General features: G+C 35.3%; 1 protein-coding gene across 4 annotated transcripts; it reads left to right on the top strand.

Moving 5' to 3' along the window:
- The first annotated feature begins 1,085 nt into the window (after window positions 1–1,085).
- Window positions 1,086–23,976, top strand: LOC100260305 (uncharacterized). 4 transcript variants are annotated; one of them, XM_010652866.3, is made up of 19 exons: window positions 1,086–1,465; window positions 3,232–3,335; window positions 3,556–3,642; window positions 3,735–3,810; window positions 3,908–3,982; window positions 4,075–4,128; window positions 5,520–5,579; window positions 5,692–5,808; window positions 6,609–6,703; window positions 7,072–7,277; window positions 11,594–11,691; window positions 13,078–13,181; window positions 13,296–13,482; window positions 13,849–13,971; window positions 14,527–14,609; window positions 16,862–17,003; window positions 17,098–17,127; window positions 17,336–17,406; window positions 22,872–23,976. In XM_010652866.3, exons 1-19 carry the CDS (start codon window positions 1,427–1,429, stop codon window positions 23,692–23,694), a joined length of 2,574 nt encoding a protein of 857 aa, XP_010651168.1. In that variant the 5' UTR covers window positions 1,086–1,426; the 3' UTR covers window positions 23,695–23,976. The 4 variants fall into 4 exon arrangements, with proteins under 4 accessions (XP_010651168.1, XP_002285194.1, XP_010651169.1 ...); XM_002285158.4 differs by having other exon boundaries at window positions 1,087–1,465; window positions 13,296–13,461; XM_010652867.3 differs by having other exon boundaries at window positions 1,089–1,465; window positions 13,296–13,461; window positions 22,869–23,976.
- The last annotated feature ends 1,306 nt before the right edge of the window (window positions 23,977–25,282 follow it).

Here is a 25,282-nt window from a genome sequence, read left to right as displayed (position 1 = left end):
TTTTTCTTAATCAATAAAACAAAAACAAGTGGCGACTCCGAGTCATTTTTTTTAATCAATAAAATCATTTTTCAAAATAAAAATCGAGCTCGCCGTCGGGTGGGAAACGCATGAGCCGAAATGCTAGGTCTACAAAATGGCGACTCCAAGTCATTTTTCAAACAATAAATAAAATCAAATTTTCAAATAAAAATCGAGTTCTCCTTCGAGTGGGAAACGCATGAGCCGAAATACGGGGTCCACAAAATGGCGACTCTGCTTGGGCCTCTTCTCTACCGTCTCCTCTCCCCCCCATTTTTTCTTCTCTTTTTTTTTTTTTCTTTTCCCACTGCTCTCCTATTCCAGCCATCAGCCTCGTCTCCATTCTCAACCACCACCATGGCGAGGTGGTGGTGCCTTTCACCACGCGTCCCATGCATGTGTCGTTGGCAGTCGTCCCCCACCCCTAAAAAAACGAAAATTACTCCTCCCTGGGTGGGCTGTTAAAAGGGGTATACAAGATGTTTTGTAAAACAAATGTTGGTTTAAAAACATGAAACGTCTTTAACTTATTTTTATATTTTTCAAATAGGTTTTAAAAATAACTTTTAGTTACGGTGTTTTATTTTTATCTATTTTCATATTTGTATAATTATTTTTTAAAACATAATTAAAAAATTAAAAGATTTTCTCTACAATATCATATTTTTTATTTTAAGATAAAAAACTTTATTTTATTATTTGATTGCTAAACAAGTTTTCCTATTTTTTTTTTCAAATAATAAAAAAATATTTTTAATAGTCCTAGACTTAGTTTGATAATCGTTTTAAAAATAGTTTTGAAAAACAATTTTTGAGAATCAAAGATTTTTTTTAATGTTTTATAGAACAAATATCTCTTTAGGCACATGAAACGTTTTTACCCTGTCTTTTTATTTTAATTTTTATATGTAATGTTTTATTTTTAATTATTTTTTAAATTAATAATTAGAAAACAAATGAAAAGAACGAAAACATCATATTTTTATTATTTTTGAAGATAATGACCAAACTGGTCCTCGGTTTTTGTTATAAAAATATTGAATTTTAAGCGAGGGCTTTAACAATACGAGCGAACGATTTTAGAAATTTAGTTTGTGAATTCCGGACCACATTTGTACTTTTGCGCCCCCAACCCACATCACTAGCCTTCATTTTTCAGCTGCGATTTTTTGGAAGCCCTCTCTCTCTCCTCTCTCGATCTCTACGGCCTCGCTCGCCTTCGATCTCAGAAAATTAGGGTTTCCAGCACCATACACCTCGCAGTAGCTGCTGCTGCTCTTTTCTTCGAACTCCACTTCTCTCCGCCTCTCATCCACACCTTGATTCCAAATTCCACTAGGGTTTGCAGATCTGCGCAGCTCCGTCTTCTTTCTCTACTGTATTTGTCGTTTTGTCTCTTTTCGTCATGTTTTGGAAACTCACGGCTCTCTCTACCTCCTCTCCTGTGAGTGTTTCTTCGCCCAATTTCCGTTCTTCTTCTTTTTTCTCGTTTTTAGCGAGCTTTGATGCCCGAAATGGGCTTGTTTTGTATTGACTATTGAGGCTGTTGTTTTCTTCAATTCAGTGGAGTGGAATGTATTGTTGCGGGTTTTTGTTTGATTTTTGTACTGAAAATGGCATTTATCCACGTTTTCATTTGTTGAATTGTTGTGTTGTGTTATTTTGCTGCTCCTGCTGTTGTCTGTTCTGTGTGATTTGGTTTTGGTGGATCAAGGTGGTGCACTGGCTTTTGGTTCCTTAATTTGTCGACGGTGTATTCGAGTTGATAATCCAAAGTCTTTGCCATAATTTTTTTTTTCTTTTAATTTTTTCTGAAGGGAAAGTTAGTTTGTAAATGTGTTTTGACGATGATATGCTAAGTGTGAGAAATGTTCGTGGATTGTGCTTGGGTTATTTAAATCAGCTACTGTTTTTTCTCTTGAATTTTTCCCAGCAATTAAAAAGGGGGTTTGCTTTGGGGGTCTTTGATTCGCTTTACGGAGGTGGGGTTTAATTGATATAAATGTGATTAGATTGGGAAAGACTGATTTGTTCCTTCTCAAAGCATGGTTCTGAGAAAGTGGGAGAAAAGAAAAGAAAATTAACTTTCCCTTTTTCAAAAGGTTGTTCCTGTTTTGGCATCTCTGGAAAATGCTAAACTCAACTCAGCTGATCATATTGTTATGCCTATCTCAGTCGATAGGTTGTTTTAGCATTCTCACAGTCTCTGACAGTAAAAACTATAATAGAATTTTAATTTCATTTGTTTTCCCACTTTTTCTTAGCAATGGAAATTATTCTTTTGTTCTTTTGTATTCAGATGGTTTCTCCCCTAATACACAATATTTGCTTAACCACAGTTCTTTGCAGTCCATTTACTATAGAAGTTACGATGGAATTCTTTAGAGGAACGTTCCAATAAAAATTGTCTCCAAGGGTGACTTCCTAACAGGAAAATGGTAGCAAGACTGAAAGAGTTTCATCGATTTGAAAAGAATGCTATTTATTTATATCAAAATTTTATTAGTCCCGCAGATACATATAATTCAGTAGAATATGTGAGTGGTTCATCCACATTGATTAATGGTTTTACCAACTTATATATATTCACAAATAAGTGAAATTCGATTTCTTGATCTACGTCAATGATATGCATTCATGTGAGTGGGAGATAGAAAATGTTTATTGTAGTTCAATTATCAGCTCTACAGCTGACTCTAAGACGAATCCAGAGAATGTATGCTATCCTGACATTTTCTTGAATTTCCTGAATGAGGGGGAATGGGGAGAAAGTGCCATTTTGGAGTTCTATCAACAATTTGCTTGAGTTGGTAGGGATCTGGTATTTTCTAAATCATCGTGTGAGGTCTTTTCCTGAATTATAAGCTATATTTATTTATTTTTATGTTTTTAACACGAGGTCTAGTTGGTAATATATATCAGCTGCTTTCTGAGTTTGAATTTGGAGTTTCTTGAACTTGATTGAGAGTTATCTGTTAGTGCTTTTCAGGTTATGCATCTTATCAATACCATGCTAAGTTGTTTTGTTAATTATAAGCATCTCTTATGCTTTAAAATGTTGTGATTCGTGATTGCATTTTTACTTTATGGAAAAAAGTTGAAAGATTATTAAATCTTGGATTTCTTACTTGCTTTTTTTTTGGTTCTGACCTAACCTTTTATTATTATGCCCTTCTGTTTTATTCTTAATTTTTTTCTTATTCTCTTTAGGTGGAGTCAGTATTAGATAAGGAAAATTTCACTTTGGAAGAGCTTCTGGATGAAGAAGAAATAATCCAAGAATGCAAAGCTTTGAATAGCCGCCTCATTAATTTGTAATTCATCTTTTCCTTGTCATTTTCAGCTTGCTTTTGTTCCATTTTGAACAATTTCTATCTTCTTCATGTATTCATTGCTGCATGTTACATGTTTCCTGCTACCAAATTTTACACATGTACTTGATTGGTAGTCAATGTATATCATGTGACTGTAGATTGTATGTAGAATAGATAGAAACCAATCCTGAAAAGTAATATTAAAATTTTCTATTTTCAGTCTACGAGACAGAGCCCAGGTGGAACTGTTACTGCGGTATATTGTTGAAGAACCTCCTGAGGATACTGAAAACAAAAGAGCGTTCAAGTACTTCATTCTGACTTTACACAGAGCAAATAATTTTTACAATCAATTTTCTTTCAAAATTCTTCTAATGTTGTTCTTGTTTCATGGTTTAGGTTCCCATTTATTGCCTGTGAGATATTTACTTGTGAAATTGATGTTATTTTTAAGACTTTAGTGGAGGAAGATGAGGTACTGGCTTCGTTATCCAATAAGATCACATATTATCTATAGTTGTGAAAGTTGATGTGGCAAATTCTAATTTCATATGCTTATTGAACAATTGCAGCTAATGGACTTGCTTTTCTCTTTCCTGGAACCAAACCGTCCTCATAGCACCTTGCTTGCCGGATATTTCAGCAAGGTATGCATTGAAGATATTGTAATTTTGGTTTATCTGCATGATTGGCTTTTGGTTAAACCATTTCCTCGATGTAACTTTTGGCTGTATTCTAGGTTGTTGTGTGCCTTATGCTACGGAGGACTGTCTCTCTTATGAATTATGTTCAAGTAAGTAAATTATTCTACTTAATTCTAATTTTAAACACTCAACATTTGCTTTTTTTGTTTGTATGTGTGTGTGTGTATTTACAGATACATATATGTGATAAACTAGAAACACACACTGACAAAGATTAGTATGCAATTATAGCCTTATATAATCAAGATTGATTTAATATGTGAAATATATGGGGATGCCTTAAGAAATAGGGAAAAATGCAAACATTTGTGCATCAAAAGAAGTCATAACAATGACATTTAGGCATAATTCAACCACATTCTCCATATAAAACATTAGTAAAAAGAATCAGTCCCCAATCCATTATAAAAGAAAGAGATGCCCCCCCCTTACCAAACCCCACCCCCTGCTGCCCCCCAGTTTGAGCCAACTTTAATTGGTTTGTTAAGTGAGATATTCTCCTCCTCTGATATCTCACACTTTAACCCTAATAAAGGACAAGAATTAGTATGTATGAAAATTGAATCTTGTGCAAATGGAAGTATTCTTTTGTCTCTTTATTGTGTACGTAAAAGAATTACACTTCTGTCACAGCATGAAGGGGAACAAGGTTGGCTGAGTAGCCGTGAAATATTGATAGAGTGGATCCACTAACAATGACACCAAATATTTTGGATCCAAGACTCCTCTGTTAAGAGTCATACAATGCTAACTCATCTCAGGTTGTCAAGAATGAGGGGAACTAAATCTTAGCCACTTGATGCCCTTCCAGATTTGGAAAATTCTTTTTTGCACTGGGTATTTTTTTTCCTCCTACTGAAAACTCCCTATCGTTATATGGAGCAACTTGATTTGGAGCCCATCGAGCCACTTTGTACTGTAATACCTAGAAAACGAAGCAAAACTATTCCCTATAAGAGTAATAATGTTTTACTTGAAATGCGGATTCTATTAATTGATGGTCATAAAGTCATAATTAATATGGAAAGAGCTGGGAGTAATGGAATGGATGGTTGGGTTTTGGCTCTTAATCAGCCACGATGTGAGATGTCCTAAGGCCGATTCTTCTTTTTCTTTCTTCTTTCGTGCCTACATACACCTTTACTTATGGTGAAGTCATGGCTCATCAATATTGACAGCCCTTAACATCTTATAGATGGCTTGGAAAGGGAGGTGGATAGTTAAATCTATTTCACCACTAGCCAAAATTTGTTTTTCTGACATAATCTTCTCTAAACAAAATCCATTTGTCACCAATCTTCAAATTCTAGAAATAGTGCTTTGTGCTTTTAGTGTAGTACTTCTTGCATTGTTAACACAGAAATTTATTCCAAACTAGCTTGTTAATGTTCAATAGGTACACAATGGATAATTTACTGGTTTCACTCCTCATTTCCTTTCTAAAACTACTTTTATTTATAATCTAGTTGGTTTTCCACAGGCTCATCAGAATGTTTTCCGCCAACTGGTTGATTTGATAGGAATTACATCCATCATGGAGGTCAGTAACTAAGATTAACTGATGTTTTAAGCGGTAGTCTCTCTATTGCAAGATCTTGGATATGATATATATATATATGGTTAATTTGTTTCTTGATTATCACTCAATGCAGGTTTTGGTTCGGCTTGTAGGAGCCGATGATCATGTGTATCCCAATTTTATGGATGTGATGCAATGGTTAGCTGAGAGCAACTTACTAGAAATGATTGTGGATAAATTGAGTCCATCTGTAAGTAAAAATTGCATTATGAGTTTATATTTGTAAACCTTCTTTGAAAAATAAAGAATACTTGTTGGGCCCTTTTTTAGGGCCTTTTTATACGTCTTTATTTGTCTATCAGAAAAGGAAAAAAAATTATGGTTACTTGCTGGAGAAGGAGTTCTCCATGGGCATCTATATTTTTCTGTTTGCATTGTAGCTAGTTTTCTGCATGTTTAATTATTCATATGCTTGAATATTTGTTATCTTCAGATGTGAACCCCTTCTGATGTTCGATGAATTTTGACATTGTTATGTGTAAATTTCAAATATTCTTAATTTTTGTCCACCCTGGGAGAGGAAGTATCTTTGTGTATTTCCGTACAGTGCTTTTATAACTTGCTTTGTTTGTGCCTATTTGGATTTGTATCTTCAATCTGGATGGCCAGAAGATGAATCGGATCTTTTTGGGAAAAAACATTTATCTAGTATACCAATACCATATAATGAGTCTGAGATCAGTGAAGAGAACTCCCAAAATTTTGAAATTAGTTATGAGCTGCTTTCCCCTATGCTGGCCAGCAGAATTTGAAACATAATCAGTTGGACTGCCTTCCGGAATGTTTGGGAAAATATTTTTTAAAGTCATTTTCTAGCATGTAGATGCGATCATGAGGGTACATTTTGTTGCCTTTATTGGGTTTTTGTCACTTGAGGTTGGAAGGCTTGCTAAAAATGAGTTTTGAAAGAAAGTAAATTAGTTTTTGGTTCCTCAGGTTTGGATATTTTACAATAAAATTACTTGACAACTTTCTTTTTGAATGGATCAGAGCCCTCCCGAAGTTCATGCTAATGCAGCAGAAACACTGTGTGCTATAACTCGAAATGCTCCATCAGCTCTTGCTACAAAACTTTCCAGCCCAAGGTTTGAAGCATCTTGTGTGCTTGTGTACCTTTTTTTTGCCCTCTTTCTCTCCTCCCTTTCCCATGTAAACTAGTATTGCTTTGTCACTTGTTTTAGGATAGTTCTATATCCCATCCACTTTTGCCTCTTCTACTTTAAATTATGATATCTTCAGTTATGCATGAAGACACATGATTAAGTGGATGATGCAAATATGGAGCAATGATGGACTACCTTTTGTTTTAATATGAAATATATATTCTTCTCTAAGTGTATCTTTCTTGTATTTCACGGGCCACTATTTTAGCGCCTCTTTTTAATAAAATTACTTTTCTTTACTTATAAAAAATATGTATATATTCTTCTCTAAGTGTGTGTGTTTTCTGCAGTTTTGTTGGAAGGATATTTGATCATGCATTGGAAGATTCGCATTCAAAATCTGGCCTTGTCCACTCATTGTCTGTTTGTATTTCTTTGTTGGATCCGAAAAGAACAGTTTCTTCTCCGTTCATTCAGTCTATCCGGAGTCAGCACATGTATGAGTCACACATCCCCGTCAACCCTGAGACTGTTGGCGCAATGCTGCCTAAACTTGGTAAGAATGGAATATATGTTGTCATAGATTTGTCCCATCACATTGAAGTAGTTATTTCTTCTTTTGGATTTTTTTGTCAGTCATGTCAAATATGAATTTTGTGGAAATAGCATATGCATTTATACTTGTGCCTTGTAGCTATCACATAACCTCTCCCGCTAGAACCGTGAATCAAGTAAGCCTGGGAACTCAAACCTGAGACTTCTGGGTTGGAAATAAAGGCATCTACCAATTAAGCTACACATGAGGTGCTGGTGATAATGCCACAGAACTCTTACACACTGCAGTGGACCATCTATTTGTATTTTTTTTTTTTTGGGATGAGTAAAGCAAGAGAATATTTTAAATAAGAGATGCCAACGAAGCACCTACACAGGTAGTATAAAATGGGCGCCCCATGGCAACTCAAAAAAAAAAAAAAAAAAAAAGAGAAAAAAAGAGGGGCAACAAAAAATAGTGCCCTCAATATGAGCCCAATCAGTCCACCAAATCTACTACAGATGAGGGACTAGAAGCTAAAAACAACTTAGACCAAGCTCAAAGATTACAAAGAAAGGAATGTTTTAGTCTTTGAACAAAATACTCCTCATTCTCAAATGATCTACTGTTTCTTTCCTTCCAGATCATCTAGAATAAACATAAGGGAGCAGTCCGCCATGCCTTATTTCCGCTTTTTACCCACAAGAGAGCCATGTCAACCTAATAGTGTCTCTCTAAGTGAATTGGGAAGCACTCAGTACACATCAAAAAGGGAAAACAATAGATGCCACAATACCCTTGTCTTGATGCAGTGGATAAGGATGTGATCAATAAACTCTTCCTCTACCTAACAAAGGAAACATTTGTTTGCTAAGGACAATCCTCTCCTCTTTAAATGATCTAAGGTTAAAACCTTTGCCCAAGTAGCCTCCTAAGCAAAAAAGCCCACCTTCAGCTGACCATCAAATTTTTGTTGATGTGAAATGGAGATGCCTTATGATATTGAATCTTTGTTGTTTTCTTTCATCTATATAGAAAAGAAATATCAGGTCTGATAAAAAATATAAAAAATAAAAAAGAAAAGAAATAAAAAGGAAAAGAAATATCAGGGATATCTACTATCTTTTAAAAATTTTGATAATAGGTTGCCCTTATCTTGTGGTATTTCAGTATGTGCTAAAAAGGGTTTTCTTGTTGTTTTTTCATTTTACATGTTTAAATAATAATCTTGGTTCTCTTATTTGGTGATTTGTATCTTTCATATAAAATTTAACCCAAAATTCTATTTTATTTCATTTATCTCTTTTATCTCGCAATAAAAAACTTTATGGAGCTACTTTTATAATGTAGAGATAGATTTCCAAGGTGAATGATAATGTGGTTGAAACCCTCACTTGACGGTTCTCAACAAATCCCAAATTGCCACAATTTTTTTTTTCAAGGAAGGTTGTAGTCATTTAGCGAGTCTAATGACCTTATTGCACAATCCTTCCTCCAGTCACTTGACTATTAGTATTAATTGACTGTTCATATCAAGTTGTAATTTTTCTAATCAGAAACAAACAACTTTCTTTCAATCAGAAACAAACAGCTTTTATTTTATAGAAATGAATGTCATAGTACAAAAGAGTGGATGGCTGTCCTTCTAACACAGTCAAGCAAACAGTACAATGTCAAAGGAAAAGAAATCACAACAAAACTGAAGTTTTTCAGTCACTGGGAACATAAGCTGGAGCATGGAATGGAGATGACAAACATACAAGAACGTTGGAGAATTCCCTGTAAGGGTTAAGTCCTCTTCTTTGAAGGAAATTGCCCCTCCCTCACCTTTTAACCCCCACCCATTGATAGGTACACAAAGAGGCAAGTCCACTACACATTTCTAACTATGTAGCACACTTGCAGGGACATGGGACATAGTCATGGTCATATGCTATGATAACACAGACCCTTCAACTTCACCCATTGTATCTGTGTCAAACATGGCATGCCGTGAGTGCTGATATGAGATCCCTATCAGATACTCCTTTGCTTTAGATCTAGCTATTTGATTTTGATTGATTAATTTTTTATTTTCAACTTTCTAAGTACACAATTATATTGAAAAAAAGAGTCTTGCTGGAAGTGATTTTTTTTTGAAAAATTAATAAAAGATAGAGATAAACGAGTTCTTATTAACAGTTTCTTTGTTTTTATTAATATTTAATTCATTTTTCTTTCTTTTTTCTTAAATGCCATATTCATGTGTCTATATCTGTTATTGAGATTATGTATCCTAAAATTTGTAGGTATAAAGAATTGTACATCTAGGTGCATACCCTTACCTGACACCCAAACCCAAATCCATGCATGGTCATATCTTATATGCTAGCTATATCCATAAAAAATTCTTACATGCCAGCTATAGGTTTGACTAATGTGTATAATGTAAGTTTTTTTTTGAATCACGGACACATCTAAAGAGTGTCTGTCAGATTCCTCATAAAGGAGTTTTTAGTGCTATGTAGCTTTTCTACAACTCATGCCTATGCAAAGTTGGTCTAAATGGTCTGGCAAGGAGAATAGATTAAAGTTAAATGTGCTGAAATCTTTTGTCTCAATTCCTTTCTTCTATTTTTTTTTTTTTTTATCAAAAACAAAATATATATTGATAATAGTAAAGTTGAAGAGAAGGATGAGAGGTCCTTTCCACAGAGTACAAAACTTGATCAAAGTAAGACTAAACTCTTCCATTGTACTAGGAGAAGTACTGATATAAGCATGTACAATATATCTCAAAAACCAAAATCAAACTCTCTTAAACATTATCTACCCCTTTCGAATTACCAACTGAAAGCCAACTAAGTAGAATGACAAAGTGGAATTCCTCTAAAGTGACAGTACAAGAAGCCCAAAAAGAGGTGTAGAAATGAATAAGATCCTATAGCATCCCTTCCGTTCTGTACTTTTCCTCAAAGATCCTAGTATTTCTCTCTTTCCACACAACCCACAATACAGTGATGCATGCAATTCCTTTGTTCTATTATTCCTGGAAGAATATTCTTCCTTCGACCATTATTCTTTTTATGATTTAGTGAGATGTCTTTTTCCTATGTAAGAAAGAATAGGAAAGTCAAATCCAATCTACTCCTTTATGCATTGATTTATCCCTTCCTGGCCAATTATTCCAATGTGTCTAAAGTTCGAGACTTGATGCTACCTTGCAAATATGGAGAATGCATCTGATTTTTTAAAGTGACAGTGGTGATAATCTGATTCATTACATTAGATAGCTGGGAGAGGTTTAGGAGTCTCATGCCCCACCAAAACTCTTTCTAACATAACCCTCCATTCTCATTCTTGAAGATTAGTATAGTTGGTCACAAGAATGCAACGGTTAATGAGATGTGGGACCCAAGCCTTGGTCAAGGAGGTTGGAATCTTAGATTTTATAGAGATTTTAATGATTGGGAGCTGGACTTGATTAGAGGATTGCTTAATATGCTCAGGGACTTCAGGATATCTTCAAAGGAGGACTCAGTGCTATGGAAAGGTGGGGGTCATGGCAAATATGGGGTTAAGGATGCCTACAATGTGCTGGCTGTTCCCAATGCATGTGCCTTTCCGACTAAATGCATTTGGGTGGACAAGGTCCCAACCAAAGCTACCTTTTTTGCATGGGAAGCCCGTGGGGGAAGATTCTCACCTTGGATAGGCTTCAAAAGCGGGGATGGCAGCTCCCTAACCGCTGTTTTTTGTGCGGTTGTGAAGAAGAAAATGTAAATCACATTCTTTTACATTGTATAGTGGTAAGGGCCCTTTGGGAGATTGTCCTTGCCCTTGTTGGGGTTTAGTGGGTGTTCCCAGAGTTAGTTAAAGAGGCGTTATTCAGTTGGAGGGGCTCTTTTGTGAGGAAAAAAAGGAAAAAGATTTGGAATTCCATCCCGTTGTGTATTTTTTGGACGGTATGGAAGGAGAGAAATAGATTAGCTTTTAGGGGAAGTTTTTTAGATATACAGAAACTCAAAAATTCTTTTGTATGTACCTTGTGGAGTTGGGGCTAGGGTGTATATTGGAGAGGAGTCCTCTTCGCTCTTAGGCTTTTTGGAGTGGCTAGCGGCCACTTAAGGGTGGGTGAGGGTGCTTGTTTTTTGTGTTCTTGTTTTAGACTGATTTGTATACTCCTTGTATGCTTTGTGGCCTTTGCCCTTTAATATATTTGTGATTATCTATCAAAAAAAAAAAAAAACCAGATGGAAAACCCTTTATATGCAATTCTTACTTTGGGACTGGTAATTTATATCTGAAATTATTCTTTGACAGCAATTGCTATAAGAACTTTGAATCTTCTGGTGCAGGTGATTTGCTTATGCTTTTGAATGTGTCATCTGATGAGAAAGTTTTGCCCACAACGTATGGTGAACTGAGACCACCTCTTGGGAAGCATCGGCTGAAGGTTGGATTATCTGACAGAGATGGCTTCCTTTCATGAATTTATTTTTTTTGTGCCAACATTTATAGAATTGCTTTGATCTGAAATTAACCAATTTGCAGAGAATTTTATCATGAATAAGATATTTACATAAATGTTTATTGAGACCATCTTGTAAAACTGATAAATTTGGAACAACAGAGTTGGTTTTTATGTCCCTAGACCACATTATATGTTCACAGATTGCTTCAGAGTTCCTTCAGTCTATCTTATTTTCGGAACTAAACATGCTATTTGACCATAAATAAGACATGCAAGACAAAGTTGCTCTAATCCTGTCTTTTAAACTTACTGAATTCAGACCAGCAGAATTCAATGTTTTTTCATTTTTTATTTTTTATTTTTATTTGATTGGAAACAAAAATGTATTAAAATGGACAAAGCAAATACATGAGAAGGATGTGAAATCCTCCCCAGATTTATGAAAGTTAAACAAAAAAGAAAGAAAGACCTACTCTAGTACACTAAGAAGACCTATACATCGATGTGGAACCAAGGAGAAAAATCAGTACAAAACCTCTCAATTGAATAATCATCTTAACAACCATGGTGCATAACAGCATCTTGATCAGAGAGGATCAGTGCAAATCTTCTCTCCTTATTATTCAAACCCTTATGGCTTACACATTGAATGCCAGTCGAGTTGAATAATATTGAGAGTGATGCCCTTGAATGCTGTGGTACAAGAGGCCCAAAAAGATGAATAGAAATGAATTAGATCCCAAATTGTCTTTAGAGTCCTTCACTTGTCCTTGAAAATCCTAGCATTTCTTTCCCTTCTTACAAACCATATTAAAAAAAGACAAGCGATTTGCCACAAGGCTTTGCCTTTGATGGAGCTCCCCATACCCTATATGAGATGGTCATCATATCATATGCTCCTAGGAGGAATCCAATCCAAACTAGCTAATCCGAATAGCTTTGTTGTAGCATGTCATTAGTGTTCATCTTCTTATGTGCCACTAACCAAGCAAAGGCTTGGACCTTAGATGGGACTTTAGATTTCCATAGAAATTTAGCTATGGAGAAAGGAATTGTGTCTTTAGGATTGGGCAAGGCTAATAGCAAAAGACTTTACCAAAAATAAGCCGGTGGAAGACAATGACCAAGCTCTTGTATTTGGAACAGATGGTGACAAGAGTACATGGGTGAGAGGAACTCGAAGTTGTGTTTCTGTGGCCCATTATAAAGCTTTTTTTTAGTTTTTCAGCTTTTTTAGTTTTTCATGATTGTCTCAAAGTAGGTTCAGTGTTTGCAGGAATAATTCTTTCAAATTTGGTTTTCACTGAAAGAAAGTTGTTGATCACCTTCTAATCTTGTTTTCCTTACATGGTTCTGCTATGATTTTAGATTGTGGAGTTCATTGCAGTACTATTGCGAACTGGCAATGAAATTGCAGAGAAGGAATTAGTCAGCTCTGGGACCATTCAACGAGTCCTCGATCTCTTCTTTGAGTAAGATTTTTTCTTCACTTTGTGACTTCTGAATGAATGAATGACCGTTCATTGTTGTGATTTTGGTTAAATATGATCAATTTCCAGAAATTTATTTGGTTTAAATTCATGCAGGTACCCATACAATAACTCCTTGCACCATCATGTAGAAAGCATTATATTGTCATGCTTGGAAAGCAAAAATACTATCATTGTCGATCATCTTTTCCGAGAATGTGATTTGATTGGGAAAATTCTTCAATCGGATAAACATCCCATTATTTCTGGCAATCTTAATCAGGTAGCTAGATGCATTAATCAGGTAGATGCTCATGCTTTGGTGTATGTTATTGTAAGATAGTGTATGCCACTTTGTCACAAATCTATTCCCTTTATCTCAGTAAATCTTTTGGAAGTTAAGGGTCAAGAACTTGAGACAGGAAATATCCCTGGAAAAGAAATGTTCCCCAAAATTAAAAAGGGACCAAGATGCGTGACATTCTGTATGTGGCTATTACAACCAACTTCAAGTCACTTCTTCGGCTGCACTGAAATGAAGAATTTTTTTATAACCAATTTTGATTTCTTTTAGGGCATCTTTCAAGTTCATTATTCAATTATCTGTTATCTTTTTATCACTGATTAAACTAAAAAACTGGGATAAAATGAAATTATATTGATCATGCAGCCCACTATACCTGCTGCTGGAAGAAATGCACCACGGGCAGGAAACCTTGGACACATTACAAGGATTTCTAATAAGCTTGGTCAGTTGGGAAGCAGCAACAGTCGCATTCAAGCCTTTCTCCAGGTTGGCAATAAGCTGGAAAAATTATACTGTGATTTTTCTCTTTGACGTTGAGAACGGGTATTAACAAATGCATGGTACTCGTATTTCTGAAAGTTTAGGTACTTGTTTGAATTTCAAGTAGCATATGAAATTTCAGGATTTCTTAGTTAAAATTGTCTAGATCACTAGAATTTGTGCTTTAAAGCAGTCTTCCTTTTCAGACCGCTGGGAGAAAAACTACAGAGCCACCTAGCTCATCCCTAACAGTGCTATCATTCAAGTCCTTATTTCCCTACAGTCATTTGCAAGAGATGGATGATAGATTGCCTGCTTTTGATTCCATTGCCCAGAATTTGTTATGTTCTTGTGTGCTGGCAAATTAGAAGTCCATCTGAGCCGTTTGCACTCTGTCTTACTGCATATTTTCTATTTGTCATTGGCAAGATTTTGAATTTGAAATTAATTTTTATTCTTGTCAAATTAAGCATGTGCTTGTGGGAGTTGGAAAGTAATTGTCTGACTTTGATCTTTAACATAGTTTTATTAATACAACTTTGATCCATTTATTCTCTCCAGGAAAATAGTGAATGGAATGAGTGGCAAACTACTGTCCTACAGGAGCGCAATGCTGTTGAAAATGTTTATCGATGGGCTTGTGGGTATGCGCCATGTCTTATCTTTATCCTGTATATTGTATATTAGAGGAAAATGTGATTAAGGTGACAGTTTGTAGAAACATATATTTAATGTTTGACTGCAAAAATATATTAATAATTGTGGTCAAGTTCATGACTTGATTCTGGGAGAGAATCTTTCAGCCATGAGATTCCAGATGCATTCTCCTTCAACTAAAGGGGATTAAAAGACCAGGGTCTTTTTTTTGGGACTGGTTAGGAAAAGGTAAGGGAGTTGTTTTAGTTTTGTTGTGTGGAACCTCTTTTTCAGATTGACATTTACTAGGTAGAGACATTTAAATGCTTCAGATTGCATGGAACCTCTTTTAATTCAGTCATTTTATGTTTATGAGCATTGTTATTATCTTTTATGATTTCATTGTCTTTAACTTTAATTTCATTTGGTAACGTCATCATTCTCATATCCATCCAAGCCATCTCTGTGTTTTGATGGTTGGGTCACAGCAATTGGTTGGATAATGATTTCTCTTGGTTGACTTGGGTCTGGTTTAATAGAGAAATAAATACTAAAAGCTTCAATATAGTAAAAGTGTGAAGTTAGCGAGTACTGGTTTGGCTTTCTTTTCTTGAAATAAATACAAATGAATGGTTTTATGTTCTGATCTTGATGGTTGGATCAATCCAGCCTCTTCAATGGTCTAACTGGACAGCTTTGTTTTCTATAGCCACTGATATAGATGCATGAGGCTTTCTTTAGGAGACTGCAGGGTCAGGCTATTAGTAGGGAAGTGGAGGACCACATACCATCGTTGAGTTTGAAGAGAATTTCTCAGTTAAATTCCTCTCCTCCTCTTTGTCCAAAGGAAGAATGGAGGTTTGGCTAAGCTGGACTGGGTTCCTCGTGGGAGTAGTTGTGAGATGATGATCATTGCACATAAGGGATTGGGAAACTCCAGAAGAGGATTGGTACTATGGCAAAATGCTAGAATTTTTGAGGATAAGGCAAGGACTTCAGAGGTTCTTTGGGATACTATTCATTTCCTTGCTTCCTTTTGGGTATCTTGCACCACAACTTTCAAGGGCATTCCCCTTAATGTGATCCAACTTGATTGGGTGTTGGTGTGTAGGTCCAAAGGTGTGGGCTAGTAAGGAGAGGTGTTTTGTGTAATTACCTTATGAAGTTTAGGTTTTTTTAGTATTTTGGAGGTGCCATTTGTTTTGTTCTTTGTTTTTGGGAGGATTTCTCATCCTTCCTTTGTACCTTTAATTCCTTAATAAATATATACTTTGTTGTTTCTTATCCAAAAAGAAAAAAATTGAAGAATGAAGGTTTTCCCTTCGAGCATGGTTTGGAACTCTTGGGTTTTGTTAAGGGTGTATTTTTTTATTTTTATTTTGTGGAAGTAGCATAGGGAAGAATTTTTACGTTGGAGCAACTAAAAAGGAGGGGATAAAAGATGATGAACAGTTGTTATCTTGCAAAGAAGAAGAAGAAGAAACGATGGATCACATCCTTTTTCATTGCCCAAAGGCAAGTTATCTTGTGGCAACTCATTTATGTCCTATTTGGAATAATGTGGGTGATGCCTTCCTCAGTTACAAGCATTCATTTGGATTGACATTGGATCTTTTATTAGGAAGAAAAGAAACAAAGCTTAGAGAGCAGTTCCCATGTGTTTATTTTGGACCATTTGAAAAAAGAGAAATATTAGAGCTTTTGAAAGCATGGAAAATGCTGATCAAGCAGTCAAACATTCCTTTATGTATAATTTCTTAGGATGGGTTAGTGTACATAGGTGATCTCACTCAATGTTCACGTTCACGGTGGACTTCATTGATTGGCTGAGCTCTAAGTAGGGAGAAGGTATTGTTTTTTGTGTCTCTTTGCTTTGCATGACCTTTTGGTGTGTTTATATACACCTTGTATACTTTCATGCGGTCTTTTGTTTGGTTCTTTTAGTAGATTTGATCTTTGCCTATAAAAAAAGGGGTTGGGGTGGCGATGTGGGGGGTTTCAGGTTCAAGTTCTTACATGAACCAAAAAATGTTATCATAAGAAATAAAAAGAATTAAAGGAAAAAGATGAACTATCCTCCAAATCAAACACAATGCAGGTAGTCCTACTGTGTTTTCCCCTTGGCTTCTTAGACTAACCTTTTATTTCCTCATTTGTTCCTTCAACCTTAGTTTCTCCTTGTTTTCCTTTATCATCATTATCATCTTCATCATCATACTCCTGTTAATGATCATAAAAATGTTGTCTTTGGTATGTGCAGCCGCCCAACTGCACTGCAAGACAGGACAAGGGATAGTGATGAGGATGACCTTCATGACAGAGATTATGACGTAGCAGCTCTAGCAAATAATCTAAGCCAGGCTTTTAGATATAAAATATATGGGAATGAGGATGGTGAAGAGGTATTGGTTGTTTCTATTCATTCATATTATGTAGGTTTATTCCTTTTGTCCCTGGACTTTTTAACATGCTAGATTATGGTTCTTATCATATCAGGATCATGGAGCTCTTGATCGAGATGATGAGGTAATACTTTCTGTTATTCTTTTTAACTAAATGAATTCATTGTTGTCTTGTTGATTTAAAAGAACTTGTTGGGTGGCTATATAAAGAGTAACATGGATAAGCAGTGAAGGAGAAAAAGAATGGAAATCTTTTGAACTCTGTCTCTTTTATCTTTTTATATTTTAATTTATAGGATTTGATCCTACAAAAATGTGTTAATAAAATGCAGGATGTCTACTTTGATGATGAATCTGCTGAAGTAGTGATCTCATCCCTGAGACTTGGTGATGACCAAGGGAGGTTAGTTTTTGAGCCATTTCGATACGATAATAGCTGTTGCATGAAAAAATATGGATCCTGAATACATATGAGCAATTGGTTAAAAGGGAAATTTTTTGTTTTCTAGCAAGAGAGTGGGTGCCATATGATGGTCCCCCTAAACTTTGCCTGGCTTGTGGTTTTCTTTTTGGAATAGGGAATTCCCTTTTTATCTTTTATTATTAGAGTTTACGTTGTGATCCATGAGGTCTGGGTGGGACCTGCTACATGGTTTCCCTCCTGCAGTTCTCAAGGTGCTAGGTCCACTGCCACCACTCCAGGCTGATGAAAACTTTAGATTTCTTGCTCAAGTATTAGTTTTTTAACATCCTTGTTGCCCTGACAACTCTGGGAGAAAATATTTAAAGCATTATTGATTGAGACAAACAATATTAAAATTCTATTTTGATCCTTTGAGCTGACATGCAAGTGCAAACAACTTCGAAAAACTGAAATAGAAGTTCAAATATTTACAAAAAATGGCCACTTTATTTTTGTAGGTGTGTACAAAAATTCAGTACCTATTATTTTGTATGTAATTTTTGGTTTTGGACTAAGTCGATTGTAGATGAAGGACTCTTCCTTTAATCAGCTTTTTTGATTGGTTGGGTTCTAGATGAGGGCTGGTGATTTTTTTGTATCCCCTCTTCTTTTTGTTCTTGCTTTTTGGTGCCTCTTGTATACCCCTTGTATGCTTTGGGTCAGCCTTAAGGCGCCCTTTCTTCTAATATATTTTTTTTCTGTGCGTTTACTTATCAAAACAAAATTATTAAATGACTCAGTACCTTGTTGAACCTGTTTTGGTGGGTAACATGTGTCTTTTCATTAGAATGCTACTTACTAGAACCAAAAAAATTCAGTGCTCCAGGCCTGATTCAAACCCAACTTCAATCCTACACTACCTTTGAACAAGACCACAAATTTGGGAACATTAGTCATGAATATGGCAATTAGGAAACATATGCCCTTGGGTAAGCCATCAAAAGCAGTTTTGTTGGGTAATATCAGCAGGATGTTATTGTTAATATTTAAAACATTTCTTCACGGACAATATATTTGAGCATATAGTTTCTATAGCCTGTAGCTTATTGCAGTCTAATTTCAACTTTAATAATCCATAAGGCTAGTGCTGAACCATCATGAGTCTTCTTTTTGTTTTTTTTTTTTTTTAATCAAAAACAAAATATGCATTGATATGGTTTAAGAGTACTTGTGAAGGATGATGAATCCTTCCCAAAATTACAAAAACTGATCAAAAGAATAGGTGAGTGAACCTTCTCCAATATGGTAAGAAAACCTCTACATTGGTATAATACTGCATGAGATATACAATATAAAGCAACTCCTCACTTCTTGCGGTTAAGACATCTTCTCCAAAATGAAACTGAATCAATGCTCCTTGCCTGGCTATCCAAAATGTTTTGATGGTTCACACACCGATTATCAATCAAGCTGGATAACATCAGAGAAATGCCCTTAAATGTTGTAGTAGGTGTTTTTGTATACTTTGTGTGTATTGAGCTATGCCTCCTTTAGGCGCTTTTAATATATGTTCTCTTTTGCCTATAAAAAAAGTGTTGTAGGAGAGACCAAAAAGTGGAATAGAAATAAATTAAATCTCATAGTGTGTCTAAAGTCTTTGCCTATAAAAAAGTGTCTTTAAGGTTCTCATTAGTCTTTAGCTTTTTGCACTTGCTCACTTGTTTAGTGTATGAAGTTTTGTTTGAATAATATAATATGCTTTTTATTATCAATTAGTATATTTACACATATCTTTTTGACCTGTATACTCTTCCGCTCTTTTCGTGCTTTTTTTTAATACAATTTCTTACTTATAAAAAAAATATTTATATATATATATATATATATATATATATTTTGATTGGTAAATAGCAATACATTAAAAACAAGACACTCCAAAAAAGCGCTCCAAAGTATATAGGAAGTATACAAAGGATGCCTAAAAGTGCCTCAAAAAAGAGCAAGGGACCAAAAAGAACAGCACCCCCTCAAACAAAGCCTAACCAATCTACAAAATCCACAACGGAAGAGGGGCCAGAAACTAAAAATCCCTTAGCCCACGCCTAAAGGCTACAAAGGAAATAACATTTACACTTTTGAACCAAATGTCCTTCATCCTTGAAAGGCCTACTATTTCTTTCCTTCCAAATTGTTTAAAAAAGGCACAAAGGGGCTGCTTGCCGCACTTTTTCCTCTTTGTCCTCACAAAAGCTTCATGCCAACTTAACGTCTTTCTAACTGAAAACGGAAGCACTCGTAGTATCCCAAACATAGAAAACAACAAGTGTCTGAGACTCCTTGCCATTTTGCAATGCAAGAGAATGTGATCAAGAGACTTCTCCTCTAAAAGACACAAATAACATCTGTTAGCTATAGGTCACCCTCTCCTTTGAATCTGATCCAAGGTTAAGACCTTATTCCAAGTAGCCTCCCAAGCAAAGAAGCCCACCCTCAGTGACACCCATGGGTTCCAAATTACACTAGAAGGAAATTCCCCTTGCCTTTCCGGTTCCAACTCTTTGTAGAGAGATTTTGATTGTAAATTTATCATCCTTCGACTTAGTCCATACCCGCCTGATCCCCGACATCCCTATACACCCTTCTTTCTTGCAATCTTTGAAAGAAATGCTTCACATCAACCACCTCCCAATCGTTGAACCTCTTAGTGGAACAGGTATCCTAACCTCCCCCTCCAGAAAGGTTCCAAACATCTTTCGCCCAAGCCTCCTTGGATGAGGAAATAGCAAATAAGGAGGGAAAAGTGGTGCACAAAGGAGCGTTGCCACACCACCTGTCATTCCAAAATCTAATCCTCCTCCCATTACCCGTAAAAAAGGCCAAATTGCCACCCATCACCTCCCATTCTCTTTGGATGGCTTTCCTCAAACCAACCCCAAACCTTTCCTTCACTTCACAAGAACGCCATAAACCCTCTTCCTCCCCGTACTTCCCATAAATAACTTGCCTCTAAAAGGCTTCCCTCTCCACAACAAAACGCCAACTCCATTTTATATATATGGTTATAATTTTATATTTATTTTCAAACCACCTAAAAGACAAAAAAGGAAGAGGAAAAGAAACTTTTAGTCTCTGTTTGGATACACTTTCTGTTTTTTATTTTTAAAATTAGAAACTTCAATATACAAGTAGAACATCTTTTACAAAAAGTATAGATTTACCTTATGTCTTTAAAATTACTTTAAAATTTTTTAAAACTTGAGGTAGTAAAATTTTTTTGATACCTCAATTTTTTAAAATAGTTTTTGGAACCATTGCCTTTTCAATGTAAGTCTCTAAGAGTTCTTATATTTTATGTAAAAGTGACTACTATTTTCTAATTTTAGAAGTGTATCTAAATGAGAGCTTAAGAAATTCTTCAATAGAAGAAGGAAAAAAGGGTGATGTTAGAATATCAACAATACTTCCCTTGGCACTCTTTAAGTGGCCTTTTGGTCTTCTTAAACTACGAAATATTGTACTTCTTTATTTGGTGAGTTGGAAGTTGACTTTTTTATGCTTGTAAGCACCTAACCTTAATAAAAACAGTTTTGAAATTTTCTCTTTTCTAGTTTCGTTTTTTCCATTAGTTTTTATATCAATTTTATGAATTTGGAAACGGGAGCTTAAAACCTTAGGGTATGTTTGGTTCATGGAAAATACTAAGGAAATAAAAAAAAATGTTAAGGAAAATAATTTTCTTATGTGTGGTTTTATCGTGAAAAAATAAGAAAGAAAACAAAGTATAATTAAAATTTATTAAAAATTTATACATTTTAAAATTATTTAATTATTATCTAGAAGAGGAAAAATAAATGAAATAAGTTTGAAGTAGCATGTAAAAATAATTTATTGATTTTAATATTTTTTTTATATTTTCCTTCACTTTTTCTTCTACTTTTTCTCTCCATTTTATTTCTTTCACATTTTCCCTCAAATTTTCCCGGACCCAAACATAGCCTTAAGGATGGCAGATTCTAGGTTGCAATAGGATTTACAACATCCACTTTCTGGCCTTGTTTGATTTGTAGAATAGCCAAGATAGGAATTATATTTCTTGAGAAATTTATCCTTGGTGATGTATGATTTGATGATTCCTGTCCTTGCAAATGGTTAAGATAAGTTTTAAAATAATAAAAGATCCATTTTTGTTTTAAGTATTTGGATAGTCTAGAAATAAAAATGAAATAATATGATTAATCTACAATAGTATTCCTTCAACTCAATCTGATATATGGATTTTTAAACTATAATACATGCATTTTAAAATATGAAGTTCTTAAAATACAGAAGAAACTTATTAAGTATTATTTTGTTAATTTTAAAATCCATATGGTCCCCATAAACATTTTGTTATTTTTGAAAAACATGATTATGCTTGATGTTCTTTTATATAAAATATAATTATGGTTTATATTTATTAGATTATATATGATAGAAGATATTTTATTATTTAAAATGAAGATTAAGATGAGAAATGGTTTAATTTATATTAATTTATCTTGAATATATAATCTTCCATAAAATTTAGGATAGATAATAAAAATACTGGTGATATTCATATTAAACAAATGAAGTAACTAAAGATTAAAAGAAATAAACAATTTATTAGGTTACAAACACATTATTTCTTTGAAGATAAATATTTAAGATATAGTTGAAATTAGGTGTTTAATTGACATTTTATTTATTTAGGCTTAAATGAAGGATATGCTGATCATTGCAATTTATCATAAAAGAAAATTAGGTGAATGAGAGTATAGTTCCCAAGGAGCATAGTTAGTTTTCATCACTCATGTTTTGTGGGTGATATGATAAAGATTTCTAGGGGAATTTGTTTAAGATGGAAATATGACACCTATTTCCAAGCTTTGATTTAGTGAACCCAATCTACATGTGGCACTTGCTAGTTTTGGCATTATATTGTGGCAATATTTTATCTCATTGAAAATTTGTGAGCTTCACTTTCGTTCTGCGTGTTCTATTGGTGATGCTTGTTGTTCTGAGCACTTATTCTATGTTTGGTTCCAATAAAGTATCAAGGAAAAGAAAAAAAAAAGAAGGAAAATGGTTTTCTCATGTTTGGTTTTACTATGAAAAGTACAAAAAAAAAAAGGAAAAAAAAAAAAGAAGCTTATGTATTTTGAAATTATTTAATCTTTATACAAAAGAGTTAAAATAAATGAAATGTGTTTGAAGTAGTATATAAAAATAATTTATTGACTTTAAATATATAATTTATTTTCCTTCTATTTTTCCTTTCTATTTTCATTTCCTTACATTTTTCCTCAAATTTTTTGGGAACCAAACATAGCCTTTATTGATTTGGTTTTTTTTTCTTTTCCTCTTCCTTTTTTCTTTTTCCTGTGACATACAAAAGAACATTTTGAAGATGTACAAATACTTGTATGCTCTCTTTGTTGCAGCAGTTTGTTCACAAATTCCAACTGGTTTGCATTCCAAGATAACAGAATTGATGAAACACCTGTAAGCACCTCGCCCGCAGAGATGATGGATGAAGTCAACTTGAATGGGACTACAAATGGTGGTAATAGCAGTAGTGATGATGAGGTAGTGGTTGGAGAGGATGAGGAGTTGGCTGAAAGCAAAGATTCAATCAATGGCACTTCCATTTCTAACATAGACTTCCTGAACGGATTTAATAGTTCCATGAATGGAGTGATCAACACACAGAATGAGAAGCCAAGTGCTTCTGGTGATTTGAGTTTCTTCCAATTTGAAACAACAGATAATGACGACATGTTTGGAGATAGGCCTTTACCTGAATGGGTGGGATGGGGAGAATCAGCGGATTTGCAGGTTGGTGGGTCAAGTTTAAATCCATTTGAGGATGAGAATGGAGACACTGATGTCACCCATCCTATTCCAGCTGAGGAAGCGGTGCTGAATGTTAATTCATCATCACATGGAGAATTGGTACTTCCCAATGGCTCCCCAACCGCTACGGGCAGTGAAGGGTCGGCAGGGTCTGGTTCAAGTCAGAGAGGTGCCACTGTCCCGTCTTTGTTTGAAGAAGATGTTGAATTTGTAGGTGTGGAATTAGAGGGTACCGAGAAGGCAATGGAACAGGCTCTGAAGGAGGGGATTGTTGGGGAGGCAGGGCCACTGAAGAGGAACATTATTGCAAAAGTGCCAGAAAAGGAGAATTCTGATGACGGAGGAGCTGGGATGAAGGAGTTCAATGATGCAAACTACTGGAGGGTTGATACAGAGGTTGCTGTTTTGGAGTGATGAGCGGGTTTATCCTGGTGGGGTTGAAACCTGGTAGTAGATCCCTGCAGCCAAAGATCCTATTTTTTGGTTGGCAAGAGCAACGCATACATATGTACAGTATATTTTTGTTTCAAGATGGGGAATGGATGGTAGGTTATGGTTATTATGGGCTATTAATTGTTACTCTGATTGTTGTTTATTATTCAAGGTTTTGTTTCTTGCTGTTACGGATATGTGGGGTTTACCCTGTGCATCATCATATTTTATATTTTATTCTGATGGGAGTCAAAATTTTGTTCATTTCTCAGTTCTGTGACACAGGCCTTGCTATTATGGCACTTGATTGATTGAAAACTATATTATCGATCTCAGACCTCCAACCTCAGGGCATTTGGCATTAGTTTTGATAAGTTGGGGTGTATTGATTCGCAACAGAAAGTTGTTTTGGTTAACTTACAATCAGAATCAGACGGCTTGGATGTAAAATATGTTATGGCTTTGTTACTAAGAATGGCTGCCCTTCTTCCCTTGCATGATGAATGTTGTGCGTAATGGGTGTGGATGCAGTGCCTTGAGTTCAAGCAGAGCATGGGGTATCATTACACAAATCCACCTGCTTCTCTTGGTCTTGCTATTTCTTGTTGTATGAGATACGGAATTATTTGTTTCAATATAATTTGATTTGAACAAATAGTTGAGTAGTCTAACATTGGAGGTAAGATTTGAAACAATAATATATCCTCAATGTAATTATGCCAGATGTTTGGAAAAACGCATTAAATTAAAGAGGGGAAGAGGGGTGTAAGATCAAATAAACTGAATTAAACATACAGGATGAGGAGACGGAACTGGAAGTGTGAAGTGACCGTATCACCCTTGGGTGGAACCAAGTAAATTATCAAATTCCTTTTAGGCATTGGCAAGCAGTGGTTGAAGATGACAGAAGTGGTGTTGAACGACAGGCTAGGGGGAGAAGGTGCGAGTGAAGTGCAACGAGGACGACACAATCGGAGATATGAAGAAGCTGGTGCCTGGTGGCTGCTCAGTCGGGAACCAGGGCCGACAAGATTAGGATTCAGAATCGATACGCCATTTCTAAGGATCACATCACTATCAAGGACTAGGAGATTCATGATGGCATGGGCCTCCAACTCACTACAATCAGTATCTTCTCTGTCTCCCCCACTAAAACCCTAGGGTACCGTTCTTTTCAACTTCTCCCTTACTTTGCATGTTTCACATGTTTCCATAATTTCTTTAGCTTTTTGGAGGTTGATACTTGTGTTGGAAGCTCCAGATTGTTTACGCCCAAGTAGGGTCAAGTGGACAGTGTTGGCTTGTTTCTAGATGTGATTGCTTGTGTATGTGTGCGTTTCCTGATATGACCACTTTATATTGCTTGTTTGTCCCAGGAATTAACATCTGATCTTGCAATGTCCTTGCTTTGCTGTCTCCCAGTTCCAACCATAAGGGTTCTCTGGTATACTCCTGACACGGACTCAACATAATGTAGGTGTGGGACCTCTTGAATGTTAAGTGTTCATGAGATCGATTTTTTTTTCCCAATCAATGATCTTTGAGTTACTTTTATGCTTCTGCATCATCT

The sequence above is a fragment of the Vitis vinifera genome, chromosome 6 (genome assembly GCF_030704535.1).
Source record: "Vitis vinifera cultivar Pinot Noir 40024 chromosome 6, ASM3070453v1".
Taxonomy (NCBI): Eukaryota; Viridiplantae; Streptophyta; class Magnoliopsida; order Vitales; family Vitaceae; genus Vitis; species Vitis vinifera.
The sequence above is the reverse complement of the archived record's forward strand: the minus strand, read 5'-3'. Positions and strand labels throughout refer to the sequence as shown.